Source organism: Anser brachyrhynchus (genome assembly GCF_964034855.1).
Source record: "Anser brachyrhynchus genome assembly, chromosome: 1".
NCBI classification, from domain to species: domain Eukaryota; kingdom Metazoa; phylum Chordata; class Aves; order Anseriformes; family Anatidae; genus Anser; species Anser brachyrhynchus.
Genome location: NC_137694.1, coordinates 129,444,347 through 129,461,571, shown reverse-complemented (window position 1 = coordinate 129,461,571; position 17,225 = coordinate 129,444,347). Strand labels below are relative to the sequence as shown.

Genomic DNA, 17,225 nt, shown 5'->3' with positions numbered 1-17,225 from the left:
TACTATATTAAAAGCTTTGACATAGATGCTAGGCAGCCATAAAGAGTAAATGTCTCACATCATACATACTTTTAACTATGCCAGCTCACTGAGGATAACGTTCTCTCCTAAATTTCACTGCAAGTTAAAGAGCCTGGTAATTCTGCAGAACCTGTCATTTCATTGCCCTATTTAACAGAGGGAAACAGTGGAGTAAATTAAAAACAGGCTCTTCACACTTGCCTGCTGCACTAGCTGTGTGCCAAGCGTCACATGAGAATATTTCCACTGCAATGTTTACTAGAGCTGAGCTCGCCAGTAGAGAGAGCGTACAGAAAAAACACCCAACCCTGAACCTCACTTGAACCTTGCCTGTAGTTCAAGGGGGGTGGAATAAGAAAGGTGAACTTTATTTAACTTCTCTTACACCTCCGCACTTCCTACACTGGGTCGTAATAGGCAGTGAAAGGGATTGAAGTATTATTAAAAAACAAAAAACAAAAACAAAAACAGAATCTTTATGGGAGAGTCTGGCCTAAGCGAAAAGAAGAAGAATATGAAATTCAACAAAAGGGCTGTCCCTTCCTCCCCAACTCAGGCAAATCGATTTCTAGGCCAAGGAGGTGTAGATAAGCTCCAACATTTATCCAAACTAAACCACTTAAGAGTCACCCATCATTTACCATTGAATACTTTGGCTGGGGAGCAGGAAAAACCTGCCAAATCTGCACATCTCCAGCAGGTCACACACTGGTCAACAATATACATCAAAAACATTTGAAAAAATCCAATTATGCTGAGCTTCATCTTCTGCCCAAAGTAATCAAAATACAAAGCACGACAACGGAAAGAAGGAAAAAAGATTTTGGTACACTAAAGTTCATGGGTCTGGGTAAAGCTATTGAAAATCTTTTTTTTCCTTTTTTTTTTTTTTTAGAATGAAAACTTTAGCATATATAGATAAATTAGACTTTCCTACTCTTGATCCTATTTTCTTTTCAAATAATCTTTAAAAAACAAACATCAAGAAACAGCTCCATCACTACCAATGTGTGAGGTATTCAGCCTCATAGCTAGATCACAGATTTCCTCTTTACTGGGATAGCCTCTCAGCCTTTCATTTAGGGACCATGTAAAGTACAATAAGTTATGCATGAATAAATTGTTAATTGAAAACAGGCAGCATTATTAAAGTGGCAAGGCAAATAAAGTTTAGAGAAAACCACAGATTCTTGGTTGGCCAAGAGACTTCCACTCATATACAGAGCTCTTGACTCAATACTCTGGATGTTGGGCAGATGTGGACTCAATCTGCTATTTTTAACTTGCCTGTAAACACTACAAGTGTCACGTGCCAGCCTAAAAGCTGTGGGAACTACTGCAAAAATCCTGATGTACCACCAAATATTGTCACTTCAAAAATGCGCAACATCCATTAAAAAAATGAGAAAACTATTTCCAGGCACTGGGTAGTGATCAATACAATCCGGAATTTCAGTAGAAGCTCTCATTTCCAAAGCAAGTTGCAAACATTATCTACTTTACCTACCCTCTGAATACAGTACATATTATTACTTCCAGCTTGCAGATGGGGAACATTAAGCACGAACCCAGCTTGTTCACTATCACAGCACATCCATTCTACATTTCCCTAGTTTAACTTAGAACATAAGTAAAAATTATAACCCAAAGCTAATCATCATGGGATCTCTATAGAATCAGAGGAATATTAGTACTTCCAAGTTGTGATTCAGCAGACAAACTGAATCACATGAAACTGATTTAATAGCAAGCCTCTAAGCGTGGTCTCTGTCATTTATTAGAGTGTAGAATGGCTCACCTCAAAATATATGTACGCATAAAGTTTTCAGAAGATGACAGCACGGATGCTGACAAGATCTCAGCTTAAAAGAGGGGAAAAAAATACACCATCAAGTATTTAATAAATCCCAAGATACACTGGCTTTTTTTTACTGAAAACTCAATTCCACAACTATTGTTAACTGCCTCTTCAGGGTGATTATAGTTGCAATGTTCTGTGTATTACATGGCTGAATCCACTGCTGAAGTTTTTACTCTGCTGTTGCAATCAACAGGATATGGTTCCAAACAGACTTGAGGAAATCTCTGGTACTTCTTGCTGAAGCACACTTTTCTTCATATTCTGGGGAAAGACTAGTTTCTACAGATTTGGGGTTGATAAGCAAAGAAAATAAAAATGGAATAAAAAATTAAAAAAAGCTGCACCCCGGCTTCACACATCTTCATCCTAGGACTGCTTCTCTGCTTTGTCCCAGTGATCACAGCGTAGCATTGTACAGATAGATGACTGATCAGAACTAAGCAGTACAAAAAAACTAATGCTTGTTGTATTAGCCACTCCAGAAATCAGTTTACAACTTTCACAGCACGGTTCCTATTTGATCCTTCAGACCATCAGGACCATCTTTTTACTGCGTTCTGGTCTGCAGTTGGACAATGAGACTCCCAGGCTATGAAAGGACGTCAACTCACAGAATCATTACGGCTAGAAAAGACCTCCAAGATCATCTGGTCCAACCATACCCCTACCACCAGTATCGCCCACTAAACCATGTCCCTAAAATGCTGCTGAGAGTGGGCATTTGCTGTTTTTTCCTTTGGAATCAGAGTTCAGCTGTGGTTTACTAGCTGGAATTAAGTATTAACTGTGCAAGACGAGATTAAACCAGCATATTTTTCAAAAAATACTTTCAAAGTGTTCAGGAAAGTATGACAACATGGCCATTTTCATGCATAGCAACATATACTCCAGGAGGAGGAAGGGATCTATACCACACATTGCAGCACTTGTTTTTTGTGACTCTTCAAAGCTTTATCAGCTTTGATGAGGCACTTGTCAAAGTTAGGGTTGAGTAACTATCATAGATCTGAGGCCCTGCAGAATTACTAAACAGACAAGATAGAATAGCAACTGCCAGCTCTTTCAAGGACTATAAGGTGGAAAATCCAAATTCGGTCATATTGAAGGAAAAGGATCAAGTGTACATAGCAATCGATACCTTGTGAATCATCATGGTGGGAAGTATGCCACAAAGTTTAGAGTGGACAAACTAAATTCTTGATAACCATCTTTAAAATTGTCTAAAATACCCAAAGTTAATGACGGTAACTTGTTATTCTTCTCCGAAGTTGTACTGTATCTTCAAAGAGGTGATCGTAATAATAAAACAAGGAATCCAAATAGGCATTAAAGGGAAAAATAAAAATAGACACAAATCAAGCATTCCTATGTGCAGTCTTCACTGCAAGCCACATAATCAAATCAGCTTGTTTTTTAAAAAATGGTATCAAGACTTACCTAGTTTTGAACAGTAGTTATTAAAATAAGCAAAAGTTTAAGCAACTCTAAAATCCAGTTACAATAGAAACAAAAAATCCAACTTGAACATTTTCAAACTTTCTTTCACTCTGGGCTGGATACTTTCTCCACGACCAGACTCCGTAATTTGCCAGTTAGCTTAAGGACCATGCACAATGTTAGCAGGCAGAGGCACAATGTCTGGCTTTGAGTTGGGTGATCACATCCTTTTCTCACGCTGACAACATAAAGACTGGAGTATGTCAAGCACATGGAAAATACCTGAAACAACCCAGATTTCTACAAAAGGCAGAGACGATGCTGACAAAAGCAGAGTTGTTCTATTTCACAGCAGTGCACACACAGAAGCCCTGCTAAGTAAAGAAGCCTAGTACAAAGCAGCAACACTACTGCAAACATTTTTTTTGCAGGAGCTTTTCTCCTGCAAATTTTTATTTCCAGCTAAGATTAAAGCAGCAGAGATGACTGGTCTGTTGCTGTTTGAAAGCAGCTCACACAGAATATAGCACTGTAACTGTTTTCATTCACAAATTCCTAATCATGTTCCAGCTTGTCACTCTCAGAACAAAGGCAAGATGAACAAGAATTTTCTCCCCCCAACACAAACATGAATTAGAATTTAAAGGGGAAAAAAAAAAACCACCTTTCTCCAAGTGCTGTGAGTGAAAGGCAGCAAGAGAAGAGTTCATACAGCCAGTCTCAACTCTGGGAAATTATAACAGACAGGTATTTTACTGCATTAGCCAAACCTTACACTGATTCTGATACTCGATGTCTTCTGAATGAGCTAGCTACTAAATACTAGTAACAAAATCAAAGTATATAGTATGGCAGGGAATAGCACTATACCAAGTACAAACAAGGTAACTCCCCTCCTATTCTCCCTACAATCAGTTTCATGAATCTACAACTCTGTTTTCAATGCTCTTGGAGGCAACAGAGTTCCAACTCATACAAAGCACCGCTGACGCTAGTAGGAAGATGAAGAATTTTAGGGAAAGCTCATTATCATGTTGATTTACGTTATTTATTTTTGTATTTATTTACTTTAAACAGAACTAATGCATTTGATTTTACACCTCAAAAGCTTCAGACACTAAGCAAACAGCATCTCTCAAGTTGTTGAGAGGCCAACGACCACCCGTCACGGAGCTATGGCTCTGTGCATGCAGGCACGTTCTCCTAAATGGAGAAAGAGAAGGACACAAGCAGCAGAGAGTTTAGACATTTCCTCTTACAACTTAATGCAAAAATGAAACAAGAAAGATGATACCCAGGGGAACAGGTTTAAAAAGCACCACAAGATTATTCTATTTACAATTACCCTTTGTTTCTTTCTTTAAACAGATATTTAAGAACATTTCAAGAGAATGTAAGCCTAACAGCAGTATATACTAGACACAACTATGTGCCCAGATGTTCAGCTACGGTAAACCAAAATATTTCCCTTAATGCTGGATTCAGCTACAGCACCCCAGCTGAGCAAAAAGCTGGGGGTGTACTCTTTAGCAGCGCCACTACTATTTTGGATTTGCACCTGGCAGCAGAGCCCGCTTCAGTCAATGAAAGGTCACGCTTACCAAGGCTGGGGCCATGCACTTTGGCCATAAGAAAAGCTGGGGTACGTTTTCTTTAAGTTTTGAATCCTATTTGGCTCTGAACTCCAAAGCGTAACAGTTGCACTGACTTAGACCAAAGTTAAAATGCCCAGAAGCTTTACCAGAGAATTCCTGAAAAGTTTCAGCTCTACCATCCTGAACACTACGGCAGAATGATTTACCTCTGTGAGGCTGAATATTATGAAGGATAAAAAAAAGCAAGCATAGTTTATCACAGCAGAGCGATCCAATGCTTCTAAGTGACAGAATTCACATTGCAGCTTTGGGCCCCCCTCCTCACAGACCACAGAGGTGCAGCTTTTGCTCCTGGCCTGTCTCTATGGCAGCCCCGACGTCCCAAGAAAAGGTGAAGGTAGCTGCAGCACCCGAAAGAAAGGCAATAGGTTAGGTGGAATCGTACCATGGGACACGTGTGGCCCACCAGCAGCTGCCAGCTGAACCACCCTGACCTCAGCAGGGACTGCAGCTATGCTGTTTACGGCAAGCCCGTGCCTGGGAGCAGGATAAAACAACAGCTGCCCTCCCTCTTGGCTCAGTCTCAGGCACCCGCACCGCCGTTCAAAGGTAGCTTGAGGATAAAGCAACTCCCATCCACACTGAAAAAGCCAGACGTACCTACCATGTTCACAGATTCCACCTGCAAGCAGTAAACCACCCTGAGGTCTTCCTAAAAGACCCTCTGCCTGTCTCCACTGCCTCACTCCAGCCACATAACATCACTGCAGCGTGAAAGGAGGCAGCAGCTACGCGGAACAGGCGCTGCTGGGGCTGCTCCTCTGCGTGTGCCAAAGCAGCAGCACGCCCCAGGGGTCAACTGGACACAGGTGAGCAGCCAGCAGGAACAGCCACCCAATCTGAACTTGAGGCCGTCCCTGAAACAGAGTGCAGAGGAAGCCAAAAAGCCTGGAGTTCTCACCCCAGTTCTGCACCAACTCCTTGCACGCCAGAAAAGCTTTACCTCAATCTTCTACATCTGCAAAACAGGAACATTAGTTACTTTTTAACTACGGAACACATCCATATTTGTTTAATATCCACGTGTAATTTGATGATAAAACAAAAGTGAGGTATAATTACACTAATAAAAGCAAGACGTGACAGCAGAACGCCTCACGAGCTAACTGCATTTCTATCACCATTTGTCTATTTCATGGAAGAACGAAAATTAAAGCAACGTAATTAACCCACATAAAGAAACATTGCCTTTAAAAAAATAAAAATAAAATTTAATTTTGTGAGCTCAGGTCTTACAGAAACCGTTTGTAAATCTTAAACCTATAAAGAATATGGTACGCACAGCACAGCAGGCCTGAACAAGCATGCAATGAGTTCAAAGGAGAAAAGGGACCAGGCTTGCACATCAGCAACCTCATGTGTACAACCTGGTTGACTCAAGCCAGTCAGTCTCACCTCTTCTCTTCTCACAGCTGCTTTTCAGGTATCTCTGATATCGCTCAGACAACTGGAAATGCAGCAAGGTAGAACCAGAGATCTCCTTGCTTACAATGTTTCATTTTCCCCAAATCATTTAAGCAATATTTAAAAACAAAACAAAAATGTCACCTCTGGTGTTTTCAAGGGCAGTAAGTGTGACAGTAATTTGTCTTCAGATCAAAGGCAGCTCAAGATACATCCAACCATTCATTACCCATTGTAATGGGTGCAAAAGCTTCTGTCTACCTAAATCTATTTAGAAAGAATCATAAAGTGAAAATATTACATGCAGAGTGAATTAAAACAAATTTGTATTACATTCAGGGAGAAGATTCCTTCTCAGCTGACTCAATACCTAGAAATAATCTGATGTGCTCCTAGCTACAAAACTCCATGACACAGGGTTCATAACCAGACTCTGGTTGCAGATAGCTTTCTCAGATTTAAGGTTTAGGATCAGGAGGAGAGAAAGGCAAGCAGAAAAAATGGAAAGCTGTAGGTGACAGTGCATTCATACATGCATACTCTCACCTTGGAACAGAGGAGCCCAGATTTGCATGATTAACACCTGGTTTTTAGAGATGTAAACAATTAAATTCAAAGCTTCATTAAAAGGTAGCAACTCATACTGGGTTTTTATTGCCACTATTCCTTTCCACACGATCAACCACAACTAAGAAAAGATGTTCTCCAAAAGGAGAAGTAATACAACAGACTCTCTCTCCATTAGGGAATCAGGGTATATTCCTTCTTTTTTATTTTTTAATATCTTCTTTATTCTCTGAATGCAGTTCCAATCCTGCATTTGGCCCAGGGCAATAAACCAGGGGAACACTAATGGATTCTATATAACCTATTTATGGTTACTTGTTTGTGTGTTTCTAAACTTGCTCAACCAACTTCAAGGAGTTATTTCATAGAATAGTGGGACCAAAGGGAAGCCTTTCAGGTTACACATTGAAACAGCAACAAGGTTGATACAAAGCCATTCTCCACTAATGTAACCATGCGCCACAGGCCCAGGATGTGGCACAGCACAGGACCACCTACACTTCATGGATTGTCTCAAGCTCACTCTGGTCTTTTAAAACTCACCTCATGCACTTGAGTATAGAAGGACTGCAATACTCGTATATGACGGTTTTGTTACCAGAATACTTATTTTGATGGCACAATGCTGTGGAGACACCCAGACTTGCTCTAGATGTGCAGTACCACGCGGAGATAAAATATCTGGTCCTGACAGCTCTGTTGCTGTATTAAAGCAGCACAACACCCAGCCTGGTCAGCCTTAGCCTTTCAGCCACCACCTGCCTGCTCTGAAGATGGTTTGACTGCTTCTCTTCATGTTTCTGTATCATACAGTATAAGCATCTCCTCAGATTTGAAGAAAATACACACCCAGACATCAGGCCAGTTGCAGGGCAAAAGAAGTGGAAGAAAAACCACCAAGTATTCCTCAATAAAACAGCCCCTGCCTGCTAGGGCAGCACCGGATAGCTAACCTTTAACCCCTTCTCTGCTGTTCTCTGTCACACCTGAGGGCAAAGATAAATTGCAGCAGCAAGGTGTGTCAAAGCTTATTTAAGATGTTATTGCCCTCAGCTGTCATCCTCACCTTCCTGTCAGAGATTACAATTCCTGCAGCAGTCAGCAAGAAAGACGTGTGCCTCCAGCTCAGCTACGCTAGTTGCCATGCTGTATATTAGCTTAAACTAGTGATAAATGTTGTGTTGTGTTTTTTTTCCTCAGGCAAACTTCTAGCTTTATTCCTCAGTACTCCAGTCTCTCCCTAGTTTTTCTTCCTTCCAGTTGACTTTCACATTGCTGATTGCTGACTTCAGCGACTGCCATCATCTCAAGACATTGTGGCCAAACGAGCCAAGGAATATTCCAAGCCTCAGAACAGACTGCTGTGCATCCTTCCCGCGGTAAAAGGATAATCAGCTACAGAAACAGGATTTCACAGAACCAAAACAGGAACGTGCAAAACTTGTACAACTGTAGAGAGTGCCACTCCTTCACTTAGCGCTGTGGACAAAGACTGTGAGCAATAAGGCTTGATAAAGTTTCAGGTAGACAAGTAAAAGCTACTGCTCTTTCCATCTAACATCACCCTTCCATAGGTACAGGGCACACATTTAACTCTGACATCGTGTTTTCTTTCTTAGCACATCCGGAACTGAAAGACCCTTTGAGTGATTTAGTCTCTTCATGGACTGACTATATACACAATCTGTAACATCACTAGCAAAGCCACACTCACCCTCTCACCGTGCCTCTTCAGCTGTTTATGAACACACTACAGTGCTTGTAGTTTGATTTTCTGCAAGGGATAATTCTGAATAACTTCAAAAACCCTCTATCAGTTCCTAGGCTTGCTGTTCTTGTGTAAGATTGCTTTTACTTTTTGAAAAAAAAAAAAACAAAAAAGGGGGGGGGGGAACAAGAAAAAAAAAAAAGCAGCTTGGTATCTGTGGCTTTCTGCCTAAAAATAATGCCTCTTTCTTCCCAGAGATACATTCAATGTATGCCAGCATCCTGGTTGCTTCTCCTAGGTAGATAACATCGTTCATTTCTGCATAACATACATTACCTTGTTGACAGCTTGTTTCTATAACACAGCCTGAGCAGAGAGCTCATCTTTCTGTTAACACGCCCTAATTTCACCATTTGTAGGAAGTCCGCTCACAAGAGCTGTAGAACTTATAAATTCCCTTTTGTCGAAGCATCTTAGTAAGTTTTGTGATTTCTGAACATCAGAGTCATTCTGCATTACCTGCTGCTCTGAAATAACTTATATGGCACAAAGTCACAAGTGGCATTTCTACTCATGTTAAGATTTCAAATGGTGGAAAGTCAGTAATGAGTACACTCAAGGAGAAAAGAAAGAGACATCTTCCTCTTATTACAGAAAATAGCTGTTTTTGCAGCACTCTTCTCAGCGGTTTTCTGAAAAATCATCTACGAAGAAGTCCGCCTGCAGACAGGAAAAAGAGGTTCCTGCTGATCTTTCTCTTTGCACTCTGTCCTTAAAGTTTGCTGGTTTTGTCTTCACAAAGGTACCAATTCCAAGAGTCATTATATCATAGATTCATGCTAAATAAAATATACGCGCGTGCCTGGGGGCAGGGGGAGAGTGTCTTACGGCTTCAAGTAAATGGCTACGACCTCAGGCAGAATGGGGAAAATGGGATCATGGATAGCACTCGCAACAGAGACCCTGCCAACATGATTCAGAAGCAGGGGACCTCACAGCTCAGTGTTTAAACGTTAGTGGATACATAGCGGTCAAGGTTTCAACTAGCAAACCAAAAGACAGCTACAGGCAAGCATCTTTTACTACTCTCCTAAAAGAGCAAGAGGAACTGCTTCCCAACGTTCTACCCAGAGCATACAGAAAATAAATATCCATTATACTAGATCCCTTCAGTATGGGAAACATCTAGATATCTTACACAAGCATAACATTTCTTCAGATTTTATATTATATATATATATATAAACACAACAATTTCCTAACACGAAGTTCAGCATGAGACTTTAATGATCATCTTTGTTAAGAACTGAACAGATGACAACACTCCCAACCTGACACATATTCTGCAAAAAGAATATGGCAACATTAAATTATATATATGAAAATATAGAGATTAAAAATGACTGATTTTTCAAGGACTAAAGAAATTGTGGGGGGTAGCTGGTTAAGACTGTTACAAGTAGATGAACAATTGTCAGCTTAAGCATTTTTGGATAATAGCTTGATACATATTCGAAAATGTGAGGCAGGGAGAAAACACCAATAAACAATGCAGAGCAAGAAAACAAGATGAGCATGATAAAAGTTTTCAGAAAGCAATGACAGATCATCGTACACCTAGAGAACCAAAAATACAGAGGCAGTACATTAAAATCCATGATAATGCAAATCCAACATGAAACATGGGTCCACTGCTAGCTGATACCAGCAATGTAAATAAAATAAAAAAATTAAATTAAATTAAAAGGGGGGGAAGAAAGAAAAAAAATGAAAAAAAAAAGCAGGAAAAAAAAAGCAAAACAGAAAAGTGAAAAAGTGTAATGGATACTTTTTGTCCCTTTGCAGAATGAAGGAAGAAGATGCAATCATTCCATATGTTAAAAAATCATTCCATATTGTTAAAAGAACAGAAAATTTCCCATTCCCATGCATGATTTTATAACCAATTTATAAACTGGCCCATTTTAGGGCCTGTTCTCTTCAATGGTTCCTAAATGACTAGTACATGTTTTGAGTAAGTCTGCAGGTGACACTGAACTGGGAGGAGCTGATGACTCCCTCAGTGGTGGAGAGGCCTTGCAGAGACATCTTGACAAATCAGAGAGCTGGGCAATCACCAACAGTATGAAATTCAACAAGAGCAAGTGCTGGATTCTGCACCTGGGACAGGGCAACCCTGGCTGTACATAGGAGAGGCTGGAGAGCAGATTCTGGTTGACGGCAAGTTGAATATTAGTCAGCAGCGCGCCTTCACAGCCAAAAGGGCCATCCGTACTGAGCATCAGGCGCAGCACGGCTCGCTGGTTGAGGGAAGGGATCGTCCCGTTTTGCTCTGCACCAGCGCAGCCTCACCTCGAGTGCTGCGTGCAGTTTTGGGCACCACAGTATAAGAAGGACATAAAACTATCAGAGTGTCCAAAGGAGGGACACAAATTGGTGAAGGGTCTGGAAGGCAAGATGTACGAGTGGCTGAGGCCCCTGGGTTTGTTCAGCCCAGAGCAGAGCAGGCCGAGGGGAGGCCTCATGGCGGCCTGCAGCTCCCTCACGAGGGGAGCGGAGGGGCAGGCGCTGAGCTCTGCTCTCTGGGGACAGCGACAGGACCCGAGGGAACGGCATGGAGCTGGGACTGGGGAGGGTCAGGCTGGGTGTTAGGGAAAGGGTCTGCACCCAGAGGGTGGTCAGGCACTGGGACAGGCTCCCCAGGGAAGTGGTCACGGCACCGAGCCTGCTGTAGCTCAAGAAGTGTTTGGACAACGCTCTCAGACACGCGGTCAGATTTTTGGGTGGTCCTGTGTGGAGCCAGGCATTGGACTGGAAGATCCTTGGGGTCCCTTCCAACTCAGGATATTCTGTAGTTCTATAACTTTAGAAGTTCTGACTGAGGATTTCTCTGAACATCTATTTTATACATACCATAGGAATAGGGAAATCTCCAAAGGAAGGGGCAGAGGATAGTACAGCCCAACTGTTCATAAATACATAAATAAGTAAATAAAGGTAAAGGCATGAACCAGGGAGCTAAGATCTTCAGTTAAAAAACAGACAGTAACAGCAGCGATGCAAGAGCACAAAAGTTATTCAAAAATGTTGTTGCCAGAAGTGGTATTTACTAAAACAACAGAAGAGGAAAACAAATATTGTATTAAAATGATAGTTTATACTTAGCTTTTTTTTTTTTTTTTAAGGATATTCACATTTTCAGGGTACATTGTAGTTGATGGCAGTTAATTTGGGATTCTTATCAATGAGCAAATGCTCAACTACTAGTAACATTCTGCATGATTTTCAAAAAATATCTACTGACAAAAACCTCTCTGCTTTTTGACAGCTTGCAGGTCTGGTGGACAAAAGTGACTTGTGCTAATACACTTCAGTTTCTCTTAATACAGGTAACAACATTAAAGGATGTTTTGACCAAAATTTTTGCCAAATAAGGGAAGACATTGCACAGATTACAAAGTTGCCCCCTTGGCTGATCTCAAAAAGTTGCTACTGGAAAGATATGGTTACAAAGACCATTTTGAACAGTCTCCTTTGGAACAATTATTGGTTGAGGACTATTCAATTAGCTTTTAATAGACATAAAAATTATATAAAATATTTGCTTGCTAAGCCTGGACATAAGAGTGTTGCATTAGTATCCAGTAGTAAGGCAGTTTAGTATTGCAAAGCTACATTAATCACTTATAAAGTAATCTTGGTCCTACAAGATGACTTGAACGCCAAAGAGGTTTGCAAAGTTAGGCCACACTCCCAGACAAGAGACACCTACTTCATAATGCAACTTAAGAAAACTAATAACTGTCTCATAATAAGATCTCAGTGCAAAGCAGAACAAATGTGTGCAAATACATTAATAGGACTATTAGTAGAAACAGAAATATTTTTGCATTGATGAGGCCACCAGTAAGTACAATATTATGCTTACCTTCAGGAGAGTAAGCATACAGTAATCCTGGAGCAATACAAAGAAATTGCTCCTTCATGGTTGTGTACTAAAACACACAAACAGTATATCTGTTATGCACAGAGAACATTTTTCAACTCTGCTAACGGAGATGTAATAGAATCTCCTGATTGGGAAGATGAAGTTAAAAAAAGGAAAAAGAAAACAACAACAACAAAAAAGATGTGAGGTTCCTCAATACTTGGGTGACATATCAGGGGATGAAATGGACTCAATGTCATATGAGCATTTCAAGTAAGGCTAAAGTCTTAAGAAGTCTAACATATCTCATGAGCACATCAAAGTTTCATCTCATGTAAGATGGGCATAAACGTGGACTTAACGGTACTTTCCTCTTTGGAGCCTGTGAATTCCCCAGTTTCCTGAGGTCTGCTCATAAAGATATCAGAAAAATCAGTCTGGAATTTCTCCACACATACTCACCTTGATTACTTTTTAAAATACCTATTGACCTAGGGGCTCCCTCTGCTTATTCACAAAGCTCTTGACTCTTTCCTGTAGTGCCCAACCTAACAGGTGTTTTTTTGAGTGGAGAAGGGAGAGGAGGTTTCTTTTGAACCAACAGAGCCCGATCACCAGCTGGAGCCTGGACAGGGTAAGCAACACTGACAAGCTGTCTTCTTCAGGGTGCGCTTCTACACGCCCTTAGAATCACAGAATCATTCAAGTTGGAAAAGACCTTCAAGATCATCTGGTCCAACCATCACCCTACCACCACCGTCACCCACTAAACCATGCCCCTAAGCACCACGTCCAACCTTTCCTTGAACACCCCCCGGGATGGTGACGCCACCACTTCCCTGGGCAACTAACTACAGAACCCAGTTTCACTGTCCAGATCTGGAGTCTGAGCAGTGAACATGAACCATCTGGACATGCCAGCTCAGGGTCTTCTGGCTGGCCTGTCTTCATGCTACGTCCAGCGCTGACGTCTCAGCTCTGAGATCTCAGCCAGACTTAGAGCTGGAAGAGGGTTCTCACCAAATTGCACAAGCAAGAAATTTGCTGCTCCTTAAGGCTTGGCTGGCACTGGAGGATCACCAGTCTTACTGGGGCAACACTGTAGTGACTGAAGGAGCTAGTGTAAGGAAGAGACGTTTTCTCACACCTCCTGCTCCTTGACCAGGGTACTCCTGAAAACGAGGCTCTTGCTGGATTTAAGAGTATAAAAAGGCACTTTATCACCACAAAGTTGTATTAACCACTTATAAAGTGATCTCAGTCCTGCAAGATGACCACCAAAGAAGCCTGTGAAAGTAGCCCACGTTCCTAGACAAGACAGAAAGGACGCGAGGTTCCCCCCGGGAGCTGTCTCCCCGTCCCCACACGCCTCCCCCCGGCTCCGTCCCTCTCACCCGCGTCGTAGAAGGCGTCCAGCACCGCCGTCTCCCCGAAGTCCAGCTCCCCGAAGTTGACCGTGCCCAGCTGAGCCCCCTCGGCCTCGCAGGCCCTCAGCAGGCACTGCCGAGCCCCGGCCTCGGGGCTCCGCGCCCCGGCGCCCGCCTTGGGCGGCTCGTTGAGCACATACACGGCCCGCAGGCAGCGCGCCCGCGGGGCACCCGCGCCGCCCTCCGCCGCCTCCACACCGCCCGGTGCCGCCGCCGCCGCCTCAGGCGGGCAGGGCGCCGGCAGCTCCGGCTCCGTGCCGGGGTGCCCCGGCTCCGCCGCCGCGCTGCCGCCCGCGGGGCTCTCCATAGCGCCTCCGAGGGCTGAGGGGGGCCGGCGGCTGCCAGCAGGTGCTCAGGCGGGGCCGCGCCTCATGGCGAGCGGTTCCCCGTCGCCCGCTCGCCCTCGGCTGAGGGACAAGCGGGCAGCCCCGGGACGAGCCCGCTCAGTTCCGCGCCCAACGCGGTGCCGAGGGGGAGGCGACACCGTCGGGGCGGCCTCGCCTCGTTTATGGCTTCCCTTCCCCGCCCCTGGCGGGGCACACGACCTCCCCGCACCGCCCGCCGCCACCGCCCTGACCGGCGGGGCTTTGAGCCGTGGCCCCGCTCGGCTTCTCGGGACGGGCTGGCGGCGGCTGCTGCACGGCGGGAGGGCTGCACCCGCGCCGCTGCCCTTCGCCGCCATTAGGAGCCCCCACTCCAGCCGTTATGAGCCCCTGTCAGCCGTTAGGGGCCGGCTCGCCCCGGCCGTCCTCCCAGATAATAAATAAATAAATAAAAGCACACCCCTGCACCGTGTAAAGAATGGTTCCGGGCTTGGGCTGTGGACAGAGGGGCTGAGGGGTGTCGTCGACCCCCACAAACCTAGGGTGCCATCTGCCACTGTCATCCTTGAATCACAGAATCATTAAGGTTGAAAAGATCTCCAAGATCATCTGGTCCAACCATCCCCCTACCACCAATGTCACCCACTCAACCATGTCCCTAAGCACCACGTCCAACCTTTCCTTGAACAACCCCAGGAACAGTGACTCGACCACTTCCCTGGGAAACACGTTCCAATGCCTGACCAATGTTTCTGAGAAGAAATGTCCCCTAATTGTTTTAGTTGTTGACAAGTAGTGCTCTTTGTTCAACTTTGTTTTAATTGTTGAAGAGTAGGGGCATGACGTTTCCATTTTTCCACTCACCAGGGACATTGCCTGAATGCCAGGACTTTTCAACTATGATGGAGAGAGGCTTGGCAACCCCATCAGCCAGCTCCCTCCGGACCCTGGGATTCATGTCATCGGGTCCCATAGACTTGTACCTGTTTAGATTCTTCAGGTGGTCTTGAACCTGCTCTTCACTTACAGTGGGTGGGACTTTGATCCCCCAGCCTCCATCTATGGGTTCAGGGAAATGAAAGACTTGGGAAGCCCGTCCACCAGTGCAGATGGAGGCAAAGCAGTTGCCGAGTACCTCAGCCTTCTCCATGTCTGTCGTTACCAATTACTCAGATATAGAAACTCACTCCTAAGATAAGAAATTAGCCACCCATAATTGCTTACACACTACTATTTTCACCCCTTGGTCTATTTTCACAAATGTTAAAGGCGCATGGTGGCCCTCAGGGACTCCTCCTGTCACCCCAGCGCAGCAGCCTGAAGGAAGCTGGGTCCTCTCTTGTGCTCTTCCTCGAGGCTCTGTGCAGAAGGGATGCTGCCTCTCGCACAAGGGCTGGGGGATGGGAAAGAAGCACTCACACAACCCCTGAGAACTGGCAACACAGTTCTTTATTGCCAGGACATCCTGCAGGTGACCATGCAGGATGTCTGTGGTGTTTGGCGGCTCCAAGCTAATGCTGGGGATGGAGCCTGCGCGACGAGTAGGGAGCTCACCGGGCACTCCTACGGCGCTGTTGGTGCGCTCTGATGGCAGGGAGCAGAGGCATGCCGGGGTAGTCGCGGGTCTGGTCTGGCCGAGGTGGATCCAATTCCATTGGTTCCTCCACATCCTTTGGTGCATCCATCTCCATGGGCTCCACGGTGTTTGGCAGAAGGATAAGCCAGTCCTTGCCTTGGACAGCCCAAAGGGGATGCCTTCCATCTGGAATGTTTTCAGGCCAGGGTGCTGAACCAGGGGGTCGCCCAGTCCCACGCCGAGTTCCCATGCCACTCTCCGGTTGATTTTCATGCATGGGTTCGACGCTGCCGTATGGTTTACGGCCATGGCAGGGTCCCACACTGCATTCTGGACGATAGGCACTCCTCTCCTCCCCGCGGCTGTCCGGCTGACGCTCCTGCCTTCGCCCCACGCCACCGTTGCGCCACTGGCAAGGCCCAGGCCCCCTGTCGCTGTATGGCTGAGGGGGCGGCCTGTTCCCTGCGTCGTTGCGGTGCCAGTGGTACCGCCTGTAAGTGTCTGTGGGCTGTGCACCAGAGGTCCCTTGGGCATTGGTGTCTTTTGTGCCACAGGCGCTATCCCTCTGCCCTTGACACGTCTCCTTCTTGTTGGGTGGATTCCTTCTCGGTGCTTCCTTGGACTGCATCGCTGTCCTCACACCGAGGAGGCCTGCCGCTCGCCTTGCTGCTTCGGCTCTCCTTCCTGCCACACACGTTGGCTGTCAGAGGGCCTAGAAGCTCAGCGAGTGGTGGGCCAGCCGCAGGGGTCCTGTTTTATAGGGCCTGCAGCAAAGGCGCAGCAGTGGTGGCCACTGTGACCTCAGCAAGCCTCTGTGATGGAGTGGCCCATGTGTGGCCAAAGGCAGCTGTGTTGGGGGCGGCCTGGAAGATGCCCTCACGTGGAAGAAGGAGGAGGGTTGGGGGGCTGAGGGCCCCTTTTCTGGGGCTGTCTCCCCCGGGCCATTTGGCTTGCCAGAGAGAAGGGCTGCCCCTCGGCCACAGGGACTGCCCTCCACCTCCCATCCTGTGCCCTGGATTTATTGTTAACACTGGTTTTTAGGTAATTAAAATTAATTTATGGAAAAGAACAGAAGCAAGGTACATCTTCAGCCCTAATTCCCATGTGCGTTTTGTGCTCTGAGTGAACAATTTCTTCCTCACATCACATCTAATCTAAAGCTCTCCTCCATTTGTTCAAAGCCATTATTCCTTGTTCCATTGCTACACTCCCTGATGGAGTCCCTCTCCAGCTTTCTTTTAGGCCACTGTTATGGGTTAGGTTAGGAGGCAAAACTGCAGGACCTTGCAAATTGCAGCCTTATCTACCTTGTTCCACA

The 17,225-nt window shown here is 45.0% G+C and overlaps 1 protein-coding gene across 4 annotated transcripts in view; it reads right to left on the bottom strand.

Moving 5' to 3' along the window:
* The window catches only part of MAP3K15 (mitogen-activated protein kinase kinase kinase 15), an 87,531-nt gene extending 72,524 nt beyond the window's left edge, over positions 1 to 15,007 (bottom strand). Inside the window, exon 1 of one of the 4 annotated variants that reach the window (XM_080576395.1) lies at positions 13,976 to 15,007. In XM_080576395.1, the coding sequence (XP_080432521.1) occupies positions 13,976 to 14,315 (340 nt within the window). In that variant the 5' untranslated portion in view covers positions 14,316 to 15,007. Of the gene's footprint in view, positions 1 to 5,578; positions 7,467 to 7,488; positions 13,954 to 13,975 lie in introns of those variants that run through there. The other 3 variants (XM_080576398.1, XM_080576396.1, XM_080576397.1) reach the window with 3 other exon arrangements.
* Between the last annotated feature and the right edge of the window lie 2,218 nt (positions 15,008 to 17,225).